This window comes from Ranitomeya variabilis, chromosome 3 (genome assembly GCF_051348905.1).
Source record: "Ranitomeya variabilis isolate aRanVar5 chromosome 3, aRanVar5.hap1, whole genome shotgun sequence".
Lineage (NCBI taxonomy): Eukaryota > Metazoa > Chordata > Amphibia > Anura > Dendrobatidae > Ranitomeya > Ranitomeya variabilis.
Window position 1 is genome coordinate 672,235,752 of NC_135234.1, and position 23,857 is coordinate 672,259,608.

The window sequence follows — 23,857 nt, forward strand, 5'->3', positions numbered from 1 at the left end:
ACAGCACAGCGACGTAGGATATTGCGCAGCTACGTAGTATATTGCACAGAGCCACATAGAATATTGCACAGCTTTGTAGTATATTGTCCAGCCACGTAGTATATTGCCCAGCCTTGTAGTATACAGCAGAGCCACGTAGGATATTGCCCAGTGACGTAGTATATTACCGAGGCACGAATGTCACAGGTCCAAAAAAATAAAAAATAAAACACACTCACCTAACGATCCGAGGGCCCCTTGTAGTGTATCATACTCACCATTCTTGTCGCTGCTCCTCTGCGTCCCGCCTCTCCTCTTCCTGGGATCCTGTGCAGATGGTAGTGCTCGGCTTCAGGAAAATGGCCGCAGGATGCCGCGCGTGCGCAGATCGAGATCGCGGTGGCCATTTTCCTGAAGCCGAGTTCCATTGCAAGTGCCAGGGCTGGTGGGAGCAGGACCTATGAAGACGTCGCAGTCACATGACCGTGACGTCACGGCAGGTCCTTGCCGCACACCAGCCCTGGGACGGGACCTCACCGCAAGCTGACGCTTGTAATGGAGCGGTCCGGGGAGCGAGAAAGGCGGCAGAGGGTAAGTATAGCAGTTTTTTTTTTTAATTATTATTTTTAATATGCATATTTTTACTATTGATGCTGCATAGGCAGCATCAATAGTAAATAGTTGGGGGACACACAGGGTTAATAGCAGCGGTAACGGCGCCCGTTACCGCTGCCATTAACCCTGTGTGAGGGAGATTACGGAGCGGGCGTCGGGCAGTGAGTGCAGGGAAGGGACTAATCGGACTGTGGCCGTCGCTGATTGGTCGCGGCAGCCATGGCAGGCAGCTGCCGAGACCAATCAGCGAACGAATAACGGTGACAGAAGGACAGAAAGACGGTAGTACCCCTTAGACAATTATAAATATAGATGTATATATATAAAAATTACAGCACAAATTGGGTACAGTAGTTCAATGCAGTATGTATATTAGGAGTCAATCAATTTTATGCCTTTCCAAAGCAGCTCTAACAACTTTTCGTAAAGCAGTCAGTGGTGGGGTATGACAGGGTGTTAAAGTGAACCCAACTAAATATATATATATATATATATATATATATATATATATATATATATATATATATATATATATATATATATATATATATATATATATATATATATATATTAGTATAGCGTGCCCCCCCCAGCGTCGGAATTTCTCTGGTGTCTCGGCTACTGGGGTACCGACCCCAATGTTGCGATTGCCATTATTAACAGAATGGCGACCGCCAAAACAAAAAGTCAGATACCCCATTTCATTTCTCTCTCCCCTGGCATTTTAATTGTCTTTAGGGTTGGGCTAAAGTGGTCAGAATTACAAAAATTGACTTAGTCATTAAGTACCAAATCGGCTGTCACTAAGGGCTTAATGAATCGGGGGGGGGGGGGGTGTCACAGATGACTCCATATGTCTTCTCGCCAAAAATCTTTACGCGCTTTTCAGAAGCAAATCACTTGTATGAAGAACATTACTACCTGTTAATTACAGAATGTGACCATGACAAATGTATTATATACAAAGTTTTATTAAAAAAAAAAAAAATATATAGATATATAAAACCAGTATGAAAATTGTACAAAATATACAACATGAATTCCTGGGAGTTCACATCACCTGCAGAGAAAGTTGTAAGACATTTAGTCTTCACATATTCCAAAGATAGGTCTTAAGCTATAGCTACAGAACAGGGCTTTACAATTTCATGAAACCAAGTGAGTATTCCAGACGTTCCCTGTAAGAAGGGAGCCAAACTAGTGCTGACTACACAGGAGAAAGATATAAGGTGATGGCATTCCAAATCAATCCTGAATTGCTAGTGACAATGATGCTGTAACATTAACATCTGTAGGACCAGCAATAAACAAGTAGAAATCTGACCTCCATATACAGCTGTGACTTTCCACATCATCCTCTTTATTTTATAGGTGAAAACTGCAGTGTGTTCCTACATGTCTATAGGCAATTGAAGGATCATCCCAACAACGAAGTGTTCAATAGAGCAGCAGAGTTGACAGTAGCCACAATACAAATATAGCAAAGTGGTGCCCCAATCTGACAATCGGCAGGAGCCCTAGTACTGCACACACCAGTCTGATGCAAGCACTGGGAGTATCAGCTGTTATTTTGGGGTAAATGTATGTTTATGTCCATGAAACAGTTGAGCCTGACAGCCAGAACTCCACACCTAACCACGTCATAATCCTATATCAGGCAATTAGCTCAGGTATACCGATGCAAGAAGTGCATTTCACGTGCAAGTGAAAATGGACTTACGCATTCAATGTTATCAATATAAGTTGCTCACTACTGTACAACCACTGCCTAAAGATGACCTGTCAGGGGTGAAGTGGGTGCAATGCTCATCTGGCATTGTATAAGTTACAAAAACAATTCATACTCTCCCACAGCGGCACCTTCAGTGATGTCAGCGATACTATTGCTGGCAGGTCATGAAACATTGTTGTGTCACATGAGGATTGCAGTCGTTGGATGGCTTTCACCTTTATTATATTATCAGAGTAAACATTGGCTCTGATGGAACTGCCGTGGTGATGTGTCGCACCAGGAATGGTAGCGCCGACATTACTGGAACTGCGGAATGAGAGTATAGATAGCTTCACTTTCCACAACGCCTCGATGTACCTAAATCAGGGGCTGGAGAACACATTTTAAGCACTACCATCTCACCATATGTTCTGTAGTCCATGAAAACTCTGGCTCAGCGTTCAGATCAGGTGCACGCCACGTTCAGGTGTTGAATCATCACCTGTGAGAGTTCATACAATAATAATCTCAGACTAATGTACATTTCAGATATTCTTTTGACATACTGGTCTGTGCAGCCGTTAGCATCAAGACTTGCAGATGTGATACCAAACGATAACGCTGCCTGAAGTGAGCCAGCTGTTGAAACCTAAAATTGTTAAAGTGGAAGAGACTTTGAAGTGCTCCCACTGACTGTCACTGGATGGGGGGGACAACTACACTACAGCCATTATGGTGGGCAATCTGAGCCACCAGTATGAACACTGCCACAAAGTCATGATGCCGCATACAGTTTGTGAACAGGAAAAAAAAATATTTTTTTTAAATTATATATACTGTAAGTCCTATACAATAAAACCCACTCCTAGGAATGCTTAAACACAAATTCAAAGTCTTCATAATTAAATCATGAACCAGTCCTGTGTTTTCCTCACACGTAATTCTGATTTGCTAACATTTCTTCATGTAGCAGCTATGCCCTGCCACAACTGTGCTGATTTCAACTTGTGTAGTAACCTGTCGCTTGCCTGGCTCTCCTCTCTTGCTAAGCATTGTTTCCTGTTGAACAATATGGGACAAGTATGTTAATCTGCACATACTTTGACAACTGAAATGTAACGGCAGTTTTCTATTCTGTGTGTAGTAAGAACAAGTTGACAAATTGACTTCTGAACATACCTCCATTAGAACCGTCGGTCGCCACCACCGTAGTTGCCACTTCCACCACTGCCGCCACCATAGCCACCTGTGAAAAGATGAAAAAAAATAAAAAAAAAGTGAGAATATCCAAAATATCACTGCCATTAAGAAATAGAATGAAAGGGAAATGCAGAAGTTGTCACAGGAATTATACCTCCTCATCATAGATGTGAGAACAAAAACACCCCTATAACTATCCATTACTCACCACTGCCGCCACCATAAGGTCCAGAATTCCTTCCACTGAAGTTGCCGCCTCCTCCTCCTCCTCCTCCTTTCATGGGTCCAAAATTGGAAGAGGACTGGTTATTGTAGCTGCTGAAGTCATTGTAACCACCACTGCCACCAAAGTTACCTAAAATATAATACAATACAAGTCAAGAAGCACTAGAGTTGCAGAAAGTAATAAAGATCTACTCAAATTTCAGTACCCCACTACTTACCATTGCCTCCACCAAATCCACCATCACCGCTTCCTTCATTATTGTAACCATCATAGCCACCGCCATTTCCTCCATATCCACCACCTTGACCGCCTCCATAACTTTGGCTTCCACTATATCCACCTCCATAAGGTGGGCTGTTGCCATAACCACCGTCATTACTAAACCCATTATTGTAGCCATAGTCTCCATATCCAGCACGTCCACTAAAACCACCTACAGACAAACATACTTTTTAAAACTCCAAACAGAATTACATACATTCCTAAAAGATCCCCCCTCTGTGGCAGATTTCAGAGCAGAAAGTAGTGAATCTGTTTCACTTTCGCAATCTATGGAACTGGGAAGGTCCCAGGAGTTCTCTATGCAGCATGTGAAGGTTAAGTAAAATCTGCTGCATTTCTTTGCTCTAGGGTTGGGGTGTGTGGGAACAATACAATTTCTACAAAATAACCAGCAACACACTCAGGATACTTACCACCCCTGCCACCAAAGTTTCCTCTGTGTCCTCCATAGTTAGCATTGCCACCACGTCCAACAAAGTTTCCACCACGTCCCCGCCCTAATTAAACATTACAACAGAAACAGACAGACTATTGCCGATCCAAAATAATGAGCAATAAAAAGAAAAAAAAAATAAGTGTCTAAAATTTGCTCTACAATCAAATCATTTACTCTAAATACAGGTATACATGAATATAGTGAATATTTTGTTTTTACAAGAAACTGATTTCTAAGGATTTAATCAGATGACCCATTGCATAGTATCTATAGCGTCTTCAAAAGGGAGATTTGTAGTTAAAATTCCGCACTGCCGCTAAGATGAATTTCAGGAGAGTATAGTTGATTCACAGTGGTTTTATTCAACGCGTTTCAGGGGTCTCATGCCCCCTTCATCAGGAAATAGGTGTATTTCCTGATGAAGGGGGCATGAGACCCCTGAAACGCGTTGAATAAAACCACTATGAATCAACTATAGTCTCCTGAAATTCATCTTAGCGGCAGCGCGGAATTTTAACTACAAATCTCCCTTTGAAGACATTATTTTTTCTGGTCGGTGAAGACCTGTGGATCTGCAGCAGCCGCTATCTACATGCTCTAATCTCATCCTAACCAGGTGAGCAAATTTGGTGTATATTCTCCTCTGTGTAACGTGGATAAGACCCTTGTCTCCCCATTGTTTTGCAATAGTATCTATAGCAGCATGGACTGCGCTTTCTATGGCTATTGTTGGCATAACAATTTGCCACACCAAAATGCTGCAAGAGACAAGCCCTTCAAGTCACATTTTGGCCAGAAACATAGGTAACAAGTGATAGATCAGCATGGAAAGGGGATTCAATAAGTGGGTATGGGGTCAGACCTCACCTCATTGGCATTCCTGACAGAAGTCACCACTTTTTAACCCCCCAAAAAAAATTACATAGTAACATAGTTAGTAAGGCTGAAAAAAGACATTTGTCCATCCAGTTCAGCCTATATTCCATCATAATAAATCCCCAGATCTACGTCCTTCTACAGAACCTAATAATTGTATGATACAATATTGTTCTGCTCCAGGAAGACATCCAGGCCTCTCTTGAACCCCTCGACTGAATTCGCCATCACCACCTCCTCAGGCAAGCAATTCCAGATTCTCACTGCCCTAACAGTAAAGAACCCTCTTCTATGTTGGTGGAAAAACCTTCTCTCCTCCAGACGCAAAGAATGCCCCCTTGTGCCTGTCACCTTCCTTGGTAAAAACAGATCCTCAGCGAGATATTTGTATTGTCCCCTTATATACTTATACATGGTTATTAGATCGCCCCTCAGTCGTCTTTTTTCTAGACTAAATAATCCTAATTTCACTAATCTGGGTATTGTAGTTCTCCCATCCCCTTTATTAATTTTGTTGCCCTCCTTTGTACTCTCTTTTACACTTGTTCTAAAACTCCTAGCTGTATGGAGCCACCTTCCAAACGTCATAAGTCAGCTGTTACTACAAAAGCCAACAGTTCTGGTATATTAGTCCATATTAGATAATGCAGAGTATGGAGACGGCTACAGCAGAGGGGACAGTATCCCAGAACTCACTGCTACTACAGCAAAGTAACCGAACCCAGTAGAAAAACTCACCTCTCTGGCTGGAAGAGGCAGATGCCTTTTCTTCCTTGGACAGTGCCTTCTTTACTTCACATTTGTGATCATTAATTGTGTGAAATTTCTGAACTAAAAGATGTAAAATACAAGGTAAGTATGGAACAGGGAAAAAAACAAAACAAAAAAAAAAAACAGTGTAGAGTGTATGTGAGTTTATCGGGAATGACTGCACTTACTAACAATCTTGTCAACTGAATCATGGTCTTCAAATGTGATAAATGCGAATCCCCTTTTCTTGCCATTGGCCCGGTCAGTGATTATCTCTACCACTTCAATCTTTCCATAGGTCTCAAAGTAGTCTCTTAAATGATGTTCTTCTGTGTCCTCCTTTATACCTCCAACAAAGATCTTCTTTACAGTAAGAAGTGCTCCAGGCCGCCGAGAATCCTAGAAAACATGGATCTTATCAGATCAAGCAGCAGAAACCACAACCCACACCTCTAAAATACAAGACGGCACAATTACCTCTCTGGAAACGGCACGTTTAGGGTCCACTACGCGACCATCCACCCGATGAGGCCTGGCATCCATTGCTGCATCAACCTCTTCCGATGACATGTATGTGACAAAGCCAAAGCCATGAGCACGGTTTGAGATTCGATCCTTCATTACCTAAAAGAAATATTTATTTAGGTTGATTTCATTAAAAAAATAAAAAATAAAATAGATATCTGTGACAACACCAGAGCTGATTCTAGGCACCCATCCATTAGAGAAATGCCGCATGGACAGTGTCAACATCACTAGTTCATGTAATCTTTCAAACATTTCTGAACCGAATGCATGCCAAAACAGGGCTTAATGGGGTCAGAGATGGATGGCCTAGCGTTAACATAGAAAAATATTTAGAATTGAGAGTCCTCAGCGGTTGATACCTTTTAATGGCTGAATGAAAAGATGGTAACAAATTGCAAGCTTTCGAGACTACCCCAGTCTCCACAGGCAGTATGGAGACAGAATATATAGATAAAAGTGGAGCGCTCACCGAGCCCCTTCAGATAACTAGAAGGTGCTCATGATCGGATGTCAGGGCCTGTACTAAGGTCACCTATTATATCATCCATTCAAGTAGGGGCACGGGTATGGACTGGACCTTAAGGGGCCAACCACTGCGATGTCAGGCAAGCCCCAGGAGAGCCAGTGCTGACACTATGGGGACGGTCACACTATTCGTATTTATAAGCCACAACCAGGAGTGGTGACGGGTGTCTATTACTGTCCTGATGGTTCCCCTCCTGGCCTACACCTAGTGACCGCGTACAGACTGCAGGAAGCGGCTGTGTGAGGAGCGCAGTGCACAGCCCCTAGAACACCAGCCATTATGGGGGTCCTCACTCACCACACAGTCCGTTAGGGTTCCCCATTGCTCGAAGTGACTGCGGAGACTGTCGGTCGTGGTCTCGAAGCTCAGGCCTCCGATGAAGAGCTTGCGGAGCTGCTCGGGCTCCTCAGGAGACTGAAATATAGAGAAGACAGTCGTAAGCACAATCCCGACTAGGCCGCACAAGATGGCGGCAGACAAGGCCGGCCCAGCCGCCGACTGCGGACTCACCGGCACCTCACTCCGCGCCCAGGCCGATGAACGCGCAGCATAGAGACTGCAGTATACGCAGCTATTATACACTGGAGCTGCCAAGCAGCGTCCGCACTGGGGTCTCCCACCAGCAGCAGATAGTGAGGGAGAGAAAGCCGCCTGTCATCCCCGGAACACCCGCCGCGCCCGGTAACCTCACCTCAGCCTCGTGCATGATACCAGTGCTTCCTCCCTGCAGGACCGACCGAGAGAAAAAAACGAAGCCAATATCCGACAAAACCACTCACTCACTCCGTCCGGAGACGCCCAGAATACTTCCTATTGGACGTTATCGATTTCCGCCGCTTGTGAATGGCTAAAGCATAACGCGATCCTTATCTCTGATTGGAGGACCAATGATGACCCGCCCCTTCCCTGAGGGCAGAGCGTTGGTGACGCCCATTAACGATCAGTAATTTTATTGGTCCATTGCCGTGTCAATCTTCTAACCGCCCGGCTTTTGTATGGTGTGACTGGCGCCGAGGCCTTGTCTGTCGATGAGCGGATCGCGCGCCCGGGCGGCCTGTCACGAGCTCTTGTCGGTAGCACCGCTCTCCTCCGTTTATCGTAAGGAAACCGTACCGGAGGAGGTTGCTGGGGGAGGTTCCGCGCATGCGCTCCTCAGGTTGTTTTTTGGCGGGGTTTGGTCGCTGCGCAGAGCCCTCTCCGGTACTGGTTTTCCGGTGTGGTCGAATCTTACGGTTGTCTTTGGGAAAGGTGAGTCAGCGGCGCGCACTCGCTGCTCCAGACATGAGGGGACGCCTGTAATACACGGCCTCGTCATAGCGGACAGTGCCGGGGACGGTGCGGAGGGGACCAATCACAGGGCGGCAGTGGGGGCGGGGCACGGCCGGTGCTGGGGAGCAGGTACCGAGGCCTGAGGGGAGGGCGGCCATGGCGGCACGTCCTGGGGACTACTGCTCCCAGCATGGAGCTCAGCGGTGGGCTGTCCACAGGCTGTGGTGTGCGGGCATTGTCCGGGGATGGTGGCCCTTCCCTTCTGTGTGGGGCCCCTGTAGTGTCCCGGCTCCGGTCCTATCACCCACCTGTCGCTGTCCGGTGTAGTGTTGGCTTTCTGGCATCTCCAGGAGGGAAGGAAACTAGCGGCCGCCATGCTATAGTCTGAACAAGACCTTACCTCCGCCAGCAGTATTCTGGGTACTCACTGCTTCCCCACTCAGCAGCACCGCTGCAGTCTGTCACTGTCTGCAGCGGTCTGATGACCAGAAGAGAATGCTCATTGGTTGTTTCTCTGATGACGTGCTCTGAGTCCCTCATTAGGGTGTACTTACTGTAATGGCCGTATTATTCTCGGGCTCCGTTCACACGTCTGCATGCTGCCATTTTTGTCCTCAGCACCTGTAGCTACAAGGTTCCCTACACATCCCTGAGGATAACGGATCACAGTGAGGGCCGAGGCTCAGGGCAGCTCCTCGTCCTTGTTTGCGGATCCGTCTCGGCCGTAGAATTCCATGGTGATCCGTGAAACGTGGAGGATAATGGGAAGGCTTCCGATTTGCTTCTGTGTCTCACACATTTTTTCCTAGTGATCAATTTGAAGATAGTTTGAACAGAAACAATTAAACATCTTCCAGGTTTATATCGGCTCAGGAACAAACATCTCTTCAGTGAGAGAAAAAAACCTGATGCGTCTAGGATGATTCCTGATGGAGAAAAAAATTCTGACCAATGGTAAAACTTGCACAGATATGAGAATGTAGCCTTAGTGAAAGTTTACCCTTCTAATATTAAAATGAGCATTTTCAGTTTAGCTCTTGCTGCACTTATTAAATGATCGATTTCATTTGAAAAATATAGAGTAAGTATACCAGCCTCATCAGTTCTGACTTCTATCATTAGGGTATGCCACTTGAATTGAGAAATTTGAGGCCCCCATTGATCTGATATCAATGACCTATCTTCAGTATAGGTAGTCACTATCTGGTGGCTGGATGATCCCTTTAAGATGCCAATTCCTAGATGCTAGCTGAAGAACTGACTCCCATATACACATGCCTGACTACTGGGCCTTCAAGGTGAAGAGTAAGCTGTGGGCAGACAGTGGTTGATCTCCAGGGAGAACAAAAGGATCAGACAATCCAATTCAGTTAGTCTGCTCTTTCTCTCGCCAGCGTTCTCTGTCAGGGGAGAGTTGGCAGACCCCACATGCAAAGAATCGACAGCTGCTTCTTCTGCCTTTAAGGCCGGTTTCACACGTCAGTGGCTCCGGTACGTGAGGTGACAGTTTCCTCACGTACCGGAGACACTGACACACGTAGACACATTAAAATCAATGCATCTGTGCAGATGTCATTGATTTTTTGCGGACCGTGTCTCCGTGTGCCAAACACGGAGACATGTCAGTGTTCGTGGGAGCGCACGTATTACACAGACCCATTAAAGTCAATGGGTCCGTGTAAAACACGGACGTTCTCATTCTGGGGTCCGTGTGCGTGCAGGAGACAGCGCTACAGTAAGCGCTGTCCCCCCCCACATGGTGCTGAAGCCGCGATTCATATGTTCCCTGCAGCAGCGTTTGCTGCAGAGAAAATGTGAATAATAGTGTTTAAATTAAAGATCTATGTGTCCGCCGCCCCCACCCCCTGTGCGCCCCCCGCTGTTCAGATAATACTCACCCGCTCCCACGTTGGCTGTCACTCCTTCCTCTCTACCCCGCGCCTTCTACTGTATGCGGTCACGTGGGGCCGCTCATTTACAATCATGAATAGTCAGCTCCGCCCCTATGGGTGGTGGAGCCACATATTCATGACTGTAAATGATCGGCCCCACGTGACCGCATACAGGAGAAGATGGGGCCAGACCAGGAAGCCGCGACAGCCAACGTGGGAGCGGGTGAGTATTTTCTGAACAGCGGGGGGGGGCGCACAGAAGGTGGGAGGGCGGGGGACACATAGATCTTTATTTTAAACACTATTATTCATATTTTCTCTGCAGCAAACGCTGCTGCAGGGAACATATGAATCGCGGCTTCAGTACGATGCAGGGTACCACACGCTCCGTATGGCCTACGTGAGTTCCCAGGCACACGGACACGGATAACTCCGGTACCGATTTATTCCGGTACCGGAATTATCTGGACGTGTGGGACAGCCCTAATATACGGAGCGTTTGTGCCTCTGAGAAGGTATGCTAAGGTTTCAGGAGCTTGTCTCAGACTGGTGCTGTGGTGTTAGTTTAGTAGGTCAGTTAGGGTCTAGGGATTGTGGCTATAAAATGGACCCCAAAATGTGGCTTCACTGCCTTTTTAATGTCTCACAAATGCAAGTCCTGGCCCAGCCATTGATCTAATGGCAGAACTCCGTAAGGCTACGTTCACATTTGCGTTGTGCGCCGCAGCGTCGGCGCCGCAACGCAAACAAAAACGCATGCACAACGCTGCGTTTTGCGCCGCATGCGTCCTTTTTTTCATTGATTTTGGACGCAGCAAAAATGCAACTTGCTGCGTCCTCTGCGCCTGGACGCGGGCGCCGCAGGGACGCATGCGGCGCAAAACGCAAGTGCGACGCATGTCCATGCGCCCCCATGTTAAATATAGGGACGCATGCGGCGACGCTGCGGCGCCGACCGCAAATGTGAACGTAGCCTAAGAACATTGTAAACCTGTACTGGGTTAGGCTATGTTCACATGTCCAGTAGTCATACGTTAGAACGGATTCGTCACGAGTCCTTTAGCAAATAAGTTGTTCAGACACATTTTTGTTCGTTCTTGAAAAAACAATTTCAGCTGGATCCGTTTTTTAACATTGAAGTCTATGGATAATGGATCCGTTAACGGATGGCTAATTATGTTCCATTGGAAACTGATCATGTAAGCGAAAAACAGATCCTACTCAAATGAAAGAAAGTTGGATGGCTGACGAATGGACCTGTTGTCCATAGAGTGTGTTCTGGATCCCTGTATAGAGAACGTGACATAACATCTAGACAATGCAGTTTTTGGAAGATCTGGGAACCAGCGCTGCAGTAGTGATTCCTCTGGGAAACACCTCTCTGCTGTCCTGTCTTAAGATAAAATTCTACTTTGTTCTACATAAAAGTACCGTAGTACAGCCTGAGAGTTCTCTCCAATTAATGGGGTATTCTCACTTTAGACACTAAGCATAGCCACAGAATGCGACATATGCTTATAATAGATGCATGTCCTTTTTGTGAGACCTTCACCCATTTTCAGAACCAGTGGACCCCCAACCATCTTTCTGCTTGTAGGAAGCCGCTGCCGCCGGCTTAATAAAGTGGATAATGAATGGAAAGACGGCCATGTGTGTCTAGCACCCTACGTGCGTGTACAGAGGAACGGCATAAATGTGTACATTTTTTAGTGGCTGTATACTATGGTTTATCTTCCATTCAAGTGAATGGGACGTTAACTTTTCCATTCTGTGTGTCGCTTACATCCGGCTGCTGCTGGAGAAGTTATCAAGTGATCAGTGGAGGTTCTTGGTATTGGACACCCAGTAATGTCATGTTGACCTATCCTAAGTGAGTCCTGGACAACCCCGTTCTGTCCCTTAACACTTCTTTTTGATGCTTGTGTATTTTTCTTCATTCACGGATCCATGTGTCGCAGTCCATGAAGCGTGGTCTGGCTGTGGATCTCCTTGCTCAAACTCAACAGCTCGTATACATCTGAGACTTGCATTCGGGTCAGGAGATCCACGGTCAGTCTGTGCTCGGACCAAAACATACAGATGTGTGAATTTGGCCTAATTCGCATGAAGCGCTTGTTGGATGTGAGTTACACCAAGCACAATGTGAAGTAGCTCAGTACCTGCACTATATTTATTTTATGCTGTAAATTTAGGATGCGGTGTTCAGAGATAGGCCTCATTTACTTCAAATCTAATTTACTTAATTCCGACGCACCAAAACCAATTTAATAAAAAGCCAGTTATCCTGTCACACTGTTTTTGAGGTGTAGGAAGAAACTAAAGAATGTACTAACTTAATTTTGATCTTGGACGGATGTGTTTTGCAATATTGCACTGCTAGTCTTCTGTGTCGCTAGGCTGCGGGGATGCAAACATTTCACTCGAACACCCTTGATCCTCGGTGCATATTCGGGCATCCTAGGCAAACTCGAGGTACAAGCACTTGTGCTCATCACTAGTTATCACCTATCCTCACTATCTGTGATGGCTTGCGTATTGCTTCGGATCCCAAGAAGTCTCCTAGACAACTAATAGCACAATGGTGATCATGTGCTGCCAGTGTGGCATTAAAAGTGAAAATAATTTATTTTTAAAACGGTTGTCAGCCATTGGCTTATTCTGTCCAAATTCCGCTTAATGATGAGCTAATTGTTGGGGACCTCAGAAGCTGGACCAATTGAAGAGATATACAGAGCTGAGTGACCATATCTGTTAATACCATATAGGCAGGCCCTTTGAAAGGTGCTGGGATTTTTGGGGATATTCATTATGCAGAAATTTAGATGTGAAAGTCACAGTAAAGAGGGCGAGCAGGACGGCCGGTTGTTCAGAAAACCGCTCGACTCTGGACACCTTTCTTCCAGAGGTTTATACATAGAAGCAATAAGGGGATCCAGAAGCTAATTAGGAGGTTTTATGCCACTCCGCACTTCTTTAATTGGAAGAGTGGGGCTTAAAAAAGTCAACTGTAATTTGACACAAATCAAATTGGTGTAAAATATAGTGCTAATGTACACATGTCCATAGCTGGCGTACATTTACTTTTCTGGTGCACGGGAAAGTCAAGATGCAGCCAATTTATTGAGGTTGCTTTTAGCGATACATATGAAATGCCAATCTTACAATGGTTTGACCGGCATCTACAAACTCTCCCATAACACAGGAGCCATGTTCTCTCACAGCCTCTGCCAGACATCTGTCGCTGGCTTATCTCTTTGGCTGTATTCACACATCAGTATTTTTGATCAGTATTTGTATGTGAAAACCAGGAGAGTCTCTAAATCGCAGAACAAGTGTAATTATAGTACTGTCTGCAAGTTCCCCTTTTTGCTTTGGTATACAAACATGGAATGAAAACATACTGACTTGTGAATAAGGCTACTTTCACACTAGCGTCGTTTGCAATGCGTCGTTCAGGAGAAAAAACGCATCCTGCAAAGCTGTCTGCAGGATGTGTTTTTCCCCATAGACTAACATTACCGACGCATTGCGACGTATTGCTACACGTCGCAACCGTCGTGCGACGGTTGCGTCGAGTTTTGGCGCACCGCTGCCACAAAAAAAGCTACATGTAACGTTTTTTTGTGCGTCGAGACCGCCATTTTTGACCGCGCATGTGCGGCCGAAACTTCGCCCCCTGCTCCCCGGACCTTGCAATGGGGCAGCGGAAGCGTCGAAAGACTGCTTCCGCTGCCCACGTCGGGCATTTTTTTCACAGTATGCGTCGGTACGTCGGGCCGACGCAACGTGACAGCCCCGTACCGACGCTAGTGTGAAAGCAGCCTAAGGCCTTAGATAACAAAAGGTTCAGCAATTTGAAATGGATAGACATTGACTGAGGCCTTTAATATTCTTGTTTTTGACTATTGGTCAAAGGGTAGATTCATACACTCATGTAAGTGTTACCATCCAAGAGAATTGGGCAGATTTCCCCCCACACCCTGGTGTCATCCTAGTTGCTTCTGTTTTTGTATTTATTTATTTTTTTTCACTGAAACTGTGTGCTTGCTTTATAAGCAAATCAATAAAATCATGCGACCCGCTAATGGTTTTTTTAAGTTTATCTTCTAAGCAACAGCTCCGTCAGACACAGATGAAAAATGGTGCAAATCGGAAGCCTTCTAATTTGCATTTGTGCTTTGCGGATCTGATTGGAAAATTGAATCTCGCAATAGAACCTGCTCTGAGTCCTGCAGATCTCACTGATTGGTGATTCTAACAGACGTGTGAATATATCCATGCTACTCTATGGATCGGACACATGGATGTGTGAATGTAGCTTAAGGTGTAGTGGTGCCATTAATGTTACCCAAATATTTATCTACAGATTGACCGATCCAGTGAAGTTTGGTGAAATAAGCTTCTACTAAAAATACCAGGATCTGTGAATGATCTGCTAGCCAACTTCTATTTCAAATATTTTGGGCGCACACTGTGGGTAGTAGGGTAACACCTTGGGTAGTAGGGCAAGGCCTTGGGTAGTGGGGGGGCACCTGCTGTTACTACTTTCCGATTGTGCACAATTTGGCCAGCATGATGTCTCTGTATCTGTAATCCATGGCATATAGTAGAAGTGTTGGCTGTTTGTAGTGTATTGCTCTGTAATAGGAGCTACAGTGTGTTCAAAAGTCCTGCATAGGATAAATTGCTTTTTCAGGTTTAAAAAGGTTTCTGTCAAATATCTTCTACACTAAAATGACATATTATATGTGTTTTTTTTTTTCAGAATTCAATTTTGCGTTCTGACCTTGTAATATTTTTACCTTTTGAAGCAGTTTTGCCTGCAGTTTCTGCAACAGTATGGGGATTAAAAACACAACTAAATATTGTACAAATTGATATCCAAAATTAGCCAATCACCTATGATTGTGTGACCAACCATAAGCTGGATGTGGTAGCCAATCACATTGCGTCACATCTGTTGCGTTAATCTTTATTTTATTTGTTGGTCAAGCTAGAGATTATTTTTTATGATGGGAGCCTTCAGATTTTTGTCTGCAGAGGATCATGTGCAAGTTGTGGTACTGCATGAAGAGGGTTATTCTGGCCCACACATTGCAAGGAAGGTCGTTTGTAATCAGAGTACAGTTGTAAGAATTTTGCAGAAAACTAAGCAGCTTGGAACTACTCGGGATAGGCCCAGATCTGAGCAGGGCTGTGGAGTTGGTAAGCCAAACCTCTGACTCGTCAATTTCCACTACTCCGACTCCACCAAAATGGGCTCCAACTCCACAGCCCTGCCAGAACGTCAACAAAAAGGGAGGATGGAGCACGAATAAGAACATCCCTTGCCAATCGAAAGCTTGCCGTCTCAGCTTCTGCAATAATTGCAAGAAAAATGTAATGTGGTAGCAACATCAACTATTAGGAAGATATGTTTGGAACAGGGCTGTGGAGTCGGTATAAAATGGACCAACTCCTAAAATGTATAGTACCATAAATTGGGTACAGTAGTGCAATGCAAGATGTGCTGTAAATGTTTTCATAAGAATTTGGGAAAGTTATGAAATGTCCTGTAAATGTCTGTTCTGTTTCTGATATAAGAATCTGGGCTTTTAGTTGAGATGAATCTGAGCTGCATTTTATGTACATGCTCAGTAATGAGGCAGGGCTGTGGAGTCATAGTTGAGATGAATCTGTGCTGCACTTTATGTACATGCTCAGTAATGAGGCAGGGCTGTGGAGTCATAGTTGAGATGAATCTGTGCTGCACTTTATGTACATGCTCAGTAATGAGGCAGGGCTGTGGAGTCATAGTTGAGATGAATCTGTGCTGCACTTTATGTACATGCTCAGTAATGAGGCAGGGCTGTGGAGTCATAGTTGAGATGAATCTGTGCTGCACTTTATGCACATGCTCAGTAATGAGGCAGGGCTGTGGAGTCATAGTTGAGATGAATCTGTGCTGCACTTTATGTACATGCTCAGTAATGAGGCAGGGCTGTGGGGTCATAGTTGAGATGAATCTGTGCTGCACTTTATGCACATGCTCAGTAATGAGGCAGGGCTGTGGGGTCATAGTTGAGATGAATCTGTGCTGCACTTTATGCACATGCTCAGTAATGAGGCAGGGCTGTGGAGTCGGGGAAATTGGCTTACAGATTCCACAGCCCTGGTTTGGAAGCAGGTTTGAGATGATGCAAGGCCTGAAAAAAGCCATTGATGTCAGCCATAGAAAGACAAAGTATGTCTCGTTATGTATCAAAAATAATTAAAAATAATTCTTTGTCTTATTGAAGTGAGAAGGCTCGTGTCCTGCTCCTGTGTTGTTCTGGAATAGTCTCCTTCTTTTCATTTGTTCTGTTCTACACCCCACCCAGAAATGTATTCTTATGGTAAACTTTCCTTGAATTGCATTTGTCTTTATTTTTGATTCAGAGAAAACTACAAGACCATTGATCAAATTGAGCAATAACATCATTTATTTCTTAGTGTCAGTAATCTACCTTATCAGGACTGAAGACTTGCTGGCATATAATTAACTCTTTATATGTCACAACTACAAGTATTCCACAATCAGGTTTTTGCTCATAGAACTGCAGTTTGTACTGATGAAGGTGTTGCTGTGCTTGCGTGTGATATCTGGCTGGCCTTACTCAATATGTATTTTAATGTATGTCTATAAACTGGAGCTCTGTCTTGAGTCCGCTTTAACTAGTTTATTTGGGAATTACAATGTGAGCAATCTCCTCATGTATGCAACCAAGACAGGAGCCTATATGGTGTCTCCACTTGGTGGATCTGAAGACACTCTGTGCTGCCATCCTTACAACATCCATAAAACAGCACTAGAAGCACTTTAAAATCCCCATTATAATCCTTCCCTATTGCAATGCAGTTCCCACATTTAATAGTTAAAACGGCTCCAGTACTGAGCGTCACCTTAAAAATGATAACCTTATACCATTACATGTGTATATATGTCAAATGTTTTTCTTTCTTTTACTACTTAAGTTTTCCGGCTCAACTGATATCAGACGTACATAATGGACGCCACTGAGACTTCTACAGGTACAACACACTGGCTGCAGATTTTATGCAATGCTTTATAAAAAAAAATAGTGATTTTTTTCTTCCAGAGCCAGTCGGCAATAAATGTAGACTATCTACATTGGCATGTACTTTGAGTATAATAATTTTCATTGCCTACTGTTTTAGAAAATGAGTCAGATGATGTTTGGGACAAACCTATTTGTGGCCTATCCATAGGATATTTTATGAATCTGGCAACCGGCGCCTCCTCCATAGATCAGCTGATATATGCTCTCCAAGTAATTAGGAGATGAGACACAGTACCTGGTAGTGACCACAGAACAACGTACGGGGCTGCATTGTTGCGCTGCGTACGGTTTCCACTGGAGCAGATATCAGATCAGTAGGAGTGCCAGGTGTCGCTCATAGCAATCTCATGTTGATGACCTATCCTACGGAAATTAATTCAGTAAGTTAGTCCTGGAAACCCATATAAGTTAGGCTTTACCCCTCTCCCAAGATAGCACCACCTGAGAGAGGTTATCCGCCCATCAAGGACAGGAAACCTACTGAATAAAAGAGTGTTACCTCTGCTCCGCTTCAGTTTTGGTTTTCTGTCCTTGTGGGAACGTGAAAGAGAACAAAGAATCAGATTTTCTCAGCCGGAATATCCTGAAGCAGGGGAAATGGAAACTGGATCCTCTAGTTTTTCAGCAGATTGTGGATCGATGAGGGCAGATTCCTTGGGATTTCAGTCTGGCTTGCGCATTTCCCCTGTTGATGTTGATTCGGACAGTCCTGAGGAAGATTTGGGAGGAGGGGGCATAGGTCGTCCTCATTGCTCCTTTTTGGCCCAAGAGGCCGTGGTTCTCTTGGATGAGGAGAATGTCCTTATCAAATCCCTGGATTCTCCCGGATACTTCGGGACTCCTCAGGCAGGGCCCAGTATCTCATCCTCAGAGGTCAAGTCTGCATTTGACAGCTTGGATTTTAAGGGGGCACTAATGCAAAAAGGCTTCTCCCCTGCCTCAGTTGCTCCCCTGCTGCAAAGTAGGAAGTCGGTAACGACTAGAATATATGGCAGGATATGGGCTAAATTCTTTGCTTGCTCAGGTCTGTCCGTGGGGGCAAGGTCCCAATTAAAGTTATATTGGATTTTCTACAAAGGGGTATGGAGATGGGCCTACCCACTAGCACCCTTAAGGTACAGGTGTCTGCCTTGGCAGCCCTATATAATTATAACCTGGCGGCGGATAAATGGATAGTTAGATTTAGTAAAGCATGCCATACGTTGAGACCAATGCCAGCCCCAAAGATGCCTCCTTTGGACTTAAATCTTGTTCTTGAGGCATTGACAAGATCTCCCTTTGAGCCCTTGAATGAGTTACTGGCTAAAATACTAATGCTAAAGACTGTGTTATTAGTGGCCCTAACTTCAGCCCGCAGGGTCAGTGATTTACAGGCTCTATCTATTAATCACCCGTTCATGCAGGTATTGGATGATAGTGTTATTCTGAGGTCAGATCCAGCATATCTTCCGAAAGTAGCCTCGAAGTTTCATAGAAGCCAGGAGATAGTTCTCCCCTACTTTTTTTTTTTTTTTTTAGGGAAAATGCGGAGGAAGGCAGGCTTCACACATTAGATGTTAGGAGAGCCTTGTGCAATACTTAGATATGTCAAGACAGTGGAGGAAGAGTGAGTCCTTACTCGTGTCCTTTCAGGGAATCAGGAAAGGTCTTAAGGTTACGAGGGGTAATATAGCTAGATGGATTAGGGACGCCATTAGTCTAGCATACACCTCTAGTAATGTACCGGTTCCTGAGAACCTGAAGCGAACTGAACCATGGCGACCTCCTGGGCTGAGAAGGCGGCGGTGTCGATCGACAGAATATGTAAGGCTGCAACATGGTCTTCCCCTTCAACCTTCTACAACCCCTGGCAAAAATTATGGAATCACTGGCCTTGGAGGATGTTCATTCAGTTGTTTAATTTTGTAGAAAAAAAGCAGATCACAGACATGGCACAAAACTAAAGTCATTTCAAGTGGCAACTTTCTGGCTTTAAAAAACACTAAAGGAAATGAAGAACAAAAAATGTGTTGGTCAGTAATGGTTATATTTTTGACCAAGCATAGGGAAAAAATTATGGAATCACTCAATTCTGAGGAAAAAATTATGGAATCATGAAAAACAAACAAAAAACACTCCAAAACATCACTAGTATTTTGTTGCACCACCTCAGGCTTTTATAACAGCTTGCAGTCTCTGATGCATGGACTTAATGAGTGTCAAACTGTACTATTAATCGATCTGGCTTTGCAGGTTGGAGCCTTGTTATGGACCATTTTCTTCAACTTCCACCAAAGATTTTCAATTGGATTGAGATCCGGACTATTTGCAGGCCATGACATTGACCTTATGTGTCTTTTTCAAGGAATGTTTGCACAGTTTTTGCTCTATGACAGGATGCATTATCATCTTGAAAAATGATTTCATCATCCCCAAACATCCTTTCAATTGATGGGATAAGAAAAGTGTCAAAAATAAACATAAACTTGTGCATTTATTGAAGATGGAATGACAGCCATCTCCCCAGTGCCTTTACCTGACATGCAGACCCATATCATCAATGCCTGTGGAAATTTGCATGTTCTCTTCAGGCAGTCATCTTTATAAATCTCATTGGAACGGCACCAAACAAAAGTTCCAGCATCATCACCTTGCCCAATGCAGATTCACGATTCATCACAGAATATGACTTTCATCCAGTCATCCACAGTCCACGATTGCTTTTCCTTAGCCCACTGTAACCTTGTTTTTTTCTGTTTAGGTGTTAATGATGGCTTTCATTTAGCTTTTCTGTATGTAAATCCCATTTCCTTTAGGCGGTTTCTTACAGTTCGGTCACAGACGTTGACTCCAGTTTCCACCCATCCGTTCCTCATTTGTTTTGTTGTGCATTTCCTGTTTTGGAGACATATTGCTTTAAGTTTCCGGTCTTGACACTTTGATGTCTTCCTTGGTCTACCAGTATGTTTGCCTTTAACAACCTTCCCATGTTGTTTGTATTTGGTCCAGATTTTAGACACAGCTGACTGTGAACAACCAACATCTTTTGCAACATTGCGTGATGATTTACCCTCTTGTAAGAATTTGATAATCCTCTCCTTTGTTTCAATTGACATCTCGTGTTGGAGCCATGATTCATGTCAGTCCACTTGGTGCAACAGCTCTCCAAGATGTGATCACTCCTTTTTAGATGCAGACTAACGAGCAGAACTAATTTGTTGCAGGTGTTATTTTTGGGTATGAAAATTTACAAGGTGATTCCATAATTTTTTCCTCAGAATTGAGTGATTCCATAATTTTTTCCTCAGAATTGAGTGATTCCATAATTTTTTCCCTATGCTTGGTTAAAAAAAGTAACCATTACTGACCAACACATTTTTTTGTTCTTGATTTCTTTTAGTGTTTCTTAAAGCCAGAAAGTTGCCATTTGAAATTACTTTAGTTTTGTGCCATGTCTGTGATCTGCTTTTTTTCTACAAATTTAAACAGAATGAACATCCTCCAAGGCTGGTGATTCCATAATTTTTGCCAGGGGTTGTATAAACACTGCCATCTTAAGTCGAGATGGGTGGACACCTGGATGTTCGAGTGTGGCGAGTTCGGCCGAATAGTTACAAAAAGTTTGGGTTCAAGTACAAGAACAGTACCCGGACCCCATTCACTTAAATGGGTTCCTCGAACATCCAGTGTTTGTGCATGACAGAGCTGCAAACACTGCTTCTGATCAGTGGTGAAACTGGTCAGAGAGCCGCGGTTCCCATGTTGTCAAAAGACAGCGTGAGCGCTCAGCTGTGATCGGAGGTATAAAGTTTACCTCCGGTCACTGGTGTCCGCTGATGGGACAACTGCTGCCATCATCCGAAACCTGCTGCCTCAAGTAACAGCGAGAGCAGGAGTGGCGGATGGGAGTATTCATCAGCCGCCCCTGCGCTGTAAATAAGTAATAAAGAAAATAAAAAAACAATAATATCCCTCACCTGTCAGTTGTTCTGTCCCACGCCGTAATCCATGTCTGGGGGAAAAAACGTTTTCAACCTGGACGGTGCCAAAATGTGACCGTCCAGGCTGAGATCCACTGGTGACTGAATTGCCTTTTTTCTCACGGTGCTAGCGGGGATGTCACCGAGGTCATGGCAGTTCAGCCCGGCTGGGAACGGAGCCTCAGTGACTGACAGTGACGTCATCGAGGTTATCTCCGGTCACTGAGGCTCCGTTCCCAGCCGGGCTGAACTGCCATGACCTCGGTGACATCCCCGCTAGCACCGTGAGAAAAACGGTTAGTGAACATGGTGAAAAAAAAACAACTGTGGGACTGCACTTTTTTTGCAATTTCAACACACTTGGAATTTTTTTCCCATTTTTCGAGTACACAACATGGTAAAACCAATGGTGTCGTTCAAAAGCACAGCTCGTTCCGTGAAAAACAAGCCCTCACATGGCCATATTGACGGAAAAATAAAAAAGTTATGGCTCTGGGAAGAAGGGGAGCAAAAAATGAAAAGGCAAAGCCAAAAATACCTCTGGTCGTTAAGGGGTTAATCAAAACAAACATTTTTCACTCTGGTCTTGATGAGGAGGCATGCTGGAGTCAGAGCTTCTGTTTCATTAAAGCTGTGTGCCCACAATGAGTTTTGGATGCTGCGTATTTTTGCTGCATACAAAAGCAAAGGGATTTATAGAAATGTAGTGCACACCCCTAATGAATCGGGAGCGTCGGACAAGTGATTTTCATTTCCTCAATGCCACTCGAGAACTGGATTAAGATTTGTGGCGTAAGGAACGTTGCCACGTATCATGAATTTGACAGGTAGAGGTTGCTATGCCCCAGTCCCACCTGAGCGTTTATAAAATGGGTGAGAGCACCAAAAGTTGCTAAATTTTAACGCAGCCTCACGTTGCGCTAAATTTTTGCCTCTTTCTACACTAGAATTTTGGTGTAAAAGCTTAACTCGGGGGCCCCAAGTGTCCAGTTGGACAGTCACTTAATGTTGGGGATAAATGGCTACATTTACACCTAAGTCTAACATCCTTTATCACAATAATGACTAGTGGCTGCAAAAGCAATCAAGGAGCTAGTCGTGATAATGGATGTCTAGATCATTTTCACGCTACAACTTTTTCCTAATGGCATTAAAATGGGTACAACAACCTGCTGGAGTAATGCCATTACAATCTAATGGAGTGGACATCAAAGCTGCTTAATAGTTGTTTTGGTTTTATTTTAAGCAATGCGATGACTGAATGTCTATCAGGCCAGACTAGTGCAATCTGCAATTTTTTTTTTTTATTTTTTTATTTTTTTTTTCACATAGCCCATCAGTCTGTATGAAATTGCTGGTGTGCAAAGGCACCCTGGCTATTACAGGATTAGAGTGCTGTCAGTGGAGCATATGGACAACACACTGACCAAAAATGTGCTCATCTGAACATGGGGTTAAAGGGACTCTGTCGGCATTGAATGACGATTAAAACGAAGTACAGGTGTCTGGTGCATCATGGCGGCCAATCATTTTTGTACACCTTCCCACCTGCTTGTTTTCTATCTCCTCCCTTCTCTGGCTCTAGGAAGCCTGAGCTGACAATCTAAGAAGGGGGCTGGAGATAGAAGGAAAACAAGCAGATGGGAAGGTGTATGTAAATGACTGGCTCCACCATGGAGCAGCAGGACAGGCATTCTTTGGTAGTGTTTCAGCACAGAATGGCTGTAGAAACCATGTACTGGCGCTCGGTGCATCATGGCGTGGCCAAACATTTAAATGAATCTTCTCGCCTCCCTTTGACAGCTCTGGCTTCATAGAGCTAGTAAAAGGCGGAGATGGATGGAAAATAAGCAGGTGGGAATGTGCACCTAAATGTTTGGCCACGCCATGGGTGCACCTAGCCGCTGTACTTAGTTTCAACAGTCTTTCTGTGCAGACAGTCCCTTTAAATGTAGTCTGTGTGGAAATTCATGCTGTCTGAACCACAGGTGGCTTCATTCCTATCCCCATCCCCTTGATGGACAGTATACTTACATAAGGACAGACCTGTCAGTCATGGGGAGGGGGGAAGCCGCTTGGGATCTGCCTCTGACAAGAAGCACGGTCTCAGGCTGGCTTTCCAAAGTAAGTTTTGTCTCAAACACTGCAGCATTTCAAAATAAAACCTACATGGCTGCAGTAAGACAGGCAATGTCCGATCCATGTGAATGAGCCCCGTGCTAACACTGCAGCATCTCCCAGTATTCCCTCTGTGTCCAGCCTTATGGAGATGGCTCCCTGTATTGCCCAATGTTATTAGATATCTGCCCGTCAGCGGCTGACCTGGTAGACACGCTGTGTACTAAGTGTTAGAGGATCCCTGAGTCCGGGTGAATGCAGATATTATATAACCTATTATTTTTATTTCTGGAGGGCAATAGCCCTGTATGAATTAGTAACCACACTGCAGCTCTCTCCTCATAGACTGTATCTGCCATCTCTCCCCTCCCTCCTCCACCACCAGGCTGT

At 44.5% G+C, this 23,857-nt stretch overlaps 2 protein-coding genes across 9 annotated transcripts in view; one reads left to right on the plus strand and one right to left on the minus strand.

Moving 5' to 3' along the window:
* Positions 1 to 1,545: 1,545 nt before the first annotated feature.
* On the minus strand, positions 1,546 to 8,125 carry LOC143816936 (heterogeneous nuclear ribonucleoprotein A1-like). Of its 6 annotated transcripts, none has more exons than XR_013224022.1 (11): positions 7,821 to 8,125; positions 7,427 to 7,543; positions 6,553 to 6,699; positions 6,264 to 6,474; positions 6,064 to 6,156; positions 4,427 to 4,510; positions 3,949 to 4,164; positions 3,714 to 3,860; positions 3,485 to 3,551; positions 2,729 to 2,807; positions 1,546 to 1,654 (listed from the first exon to the last, which is right to left on the minus strand). XR_013224022.1 is itself a non-coding variant. In XM_077297937.1 (10 exons), exons 1-9 carry the CDS (start codon positions 7,833 to 7,835, stop codon positions 3,490 to 3,492), a joined length of 1,092 nt encoding a protein of 363 aa, XP_077154052.1. In that variant the 5' UTR covers positions 7,836 to 8,125; the 3' UTR covers positions 1,546 to 3,364; positions 3,485 to 3,489. The 6 variants fall into 6 exon arrangements, 1 of the variants encoding a protein (XP_077154052.1); XR_013224021.1 differs by having other exon boundaries at positions 2,729 to 3,364; XR_013224024.1 differs by having other exon boundaries at positions 2,729 to 3,551; positions 7,913 to 8,125.
* CBX5 (chromobox 5) overlaps positions 8,098 to 23,857 on the plus strand; it is a 30,347-nt gene continuing 14,587 nt past the window's right edge. Inside the window, exons 1-2 of one of the 3 annotated variants that reach the window (XM_077297941.1) lie at positions 8,098 to 8,227; positions 17,284 to 17,340. In XM_077297941.1, coding sequence (XP_077154056.1) covers positions 17,316 to 17,340 — 25 coding nt within the window. In that variant the 5' untranslated portion in view covers positions 8,098 to 8,227; positions 17,284 to 17,315. Of the gene's footprint in view, positions 8,378 to 17,283; positions 17,341 to 23,857 lie in introns of all 3 variants that reach the window. The other 2 variants (XM_077297939.1, XM_077297938.1) reach the window with 2 other exon arrangements.

Coding starts and splice junctions, on each gene's coding strand:
- LOC143816936 (XM_077297937.1), bottom strand. Junction 4,511..6,063: donor TGCCTCTTCCAGCCAGAGAG/GTGAGTTTTTCT, acceptor ATGTTTAATTAG/GGCGGGGACGTGGTGGAAAC. Junction 3,552..3,713: donor ACCTTATGGTGGCGGCAGTG/GTGAGTAATGGA, acceptor ATCTTTTCACAG/GTGGCTATGGTGGCGGCAGT.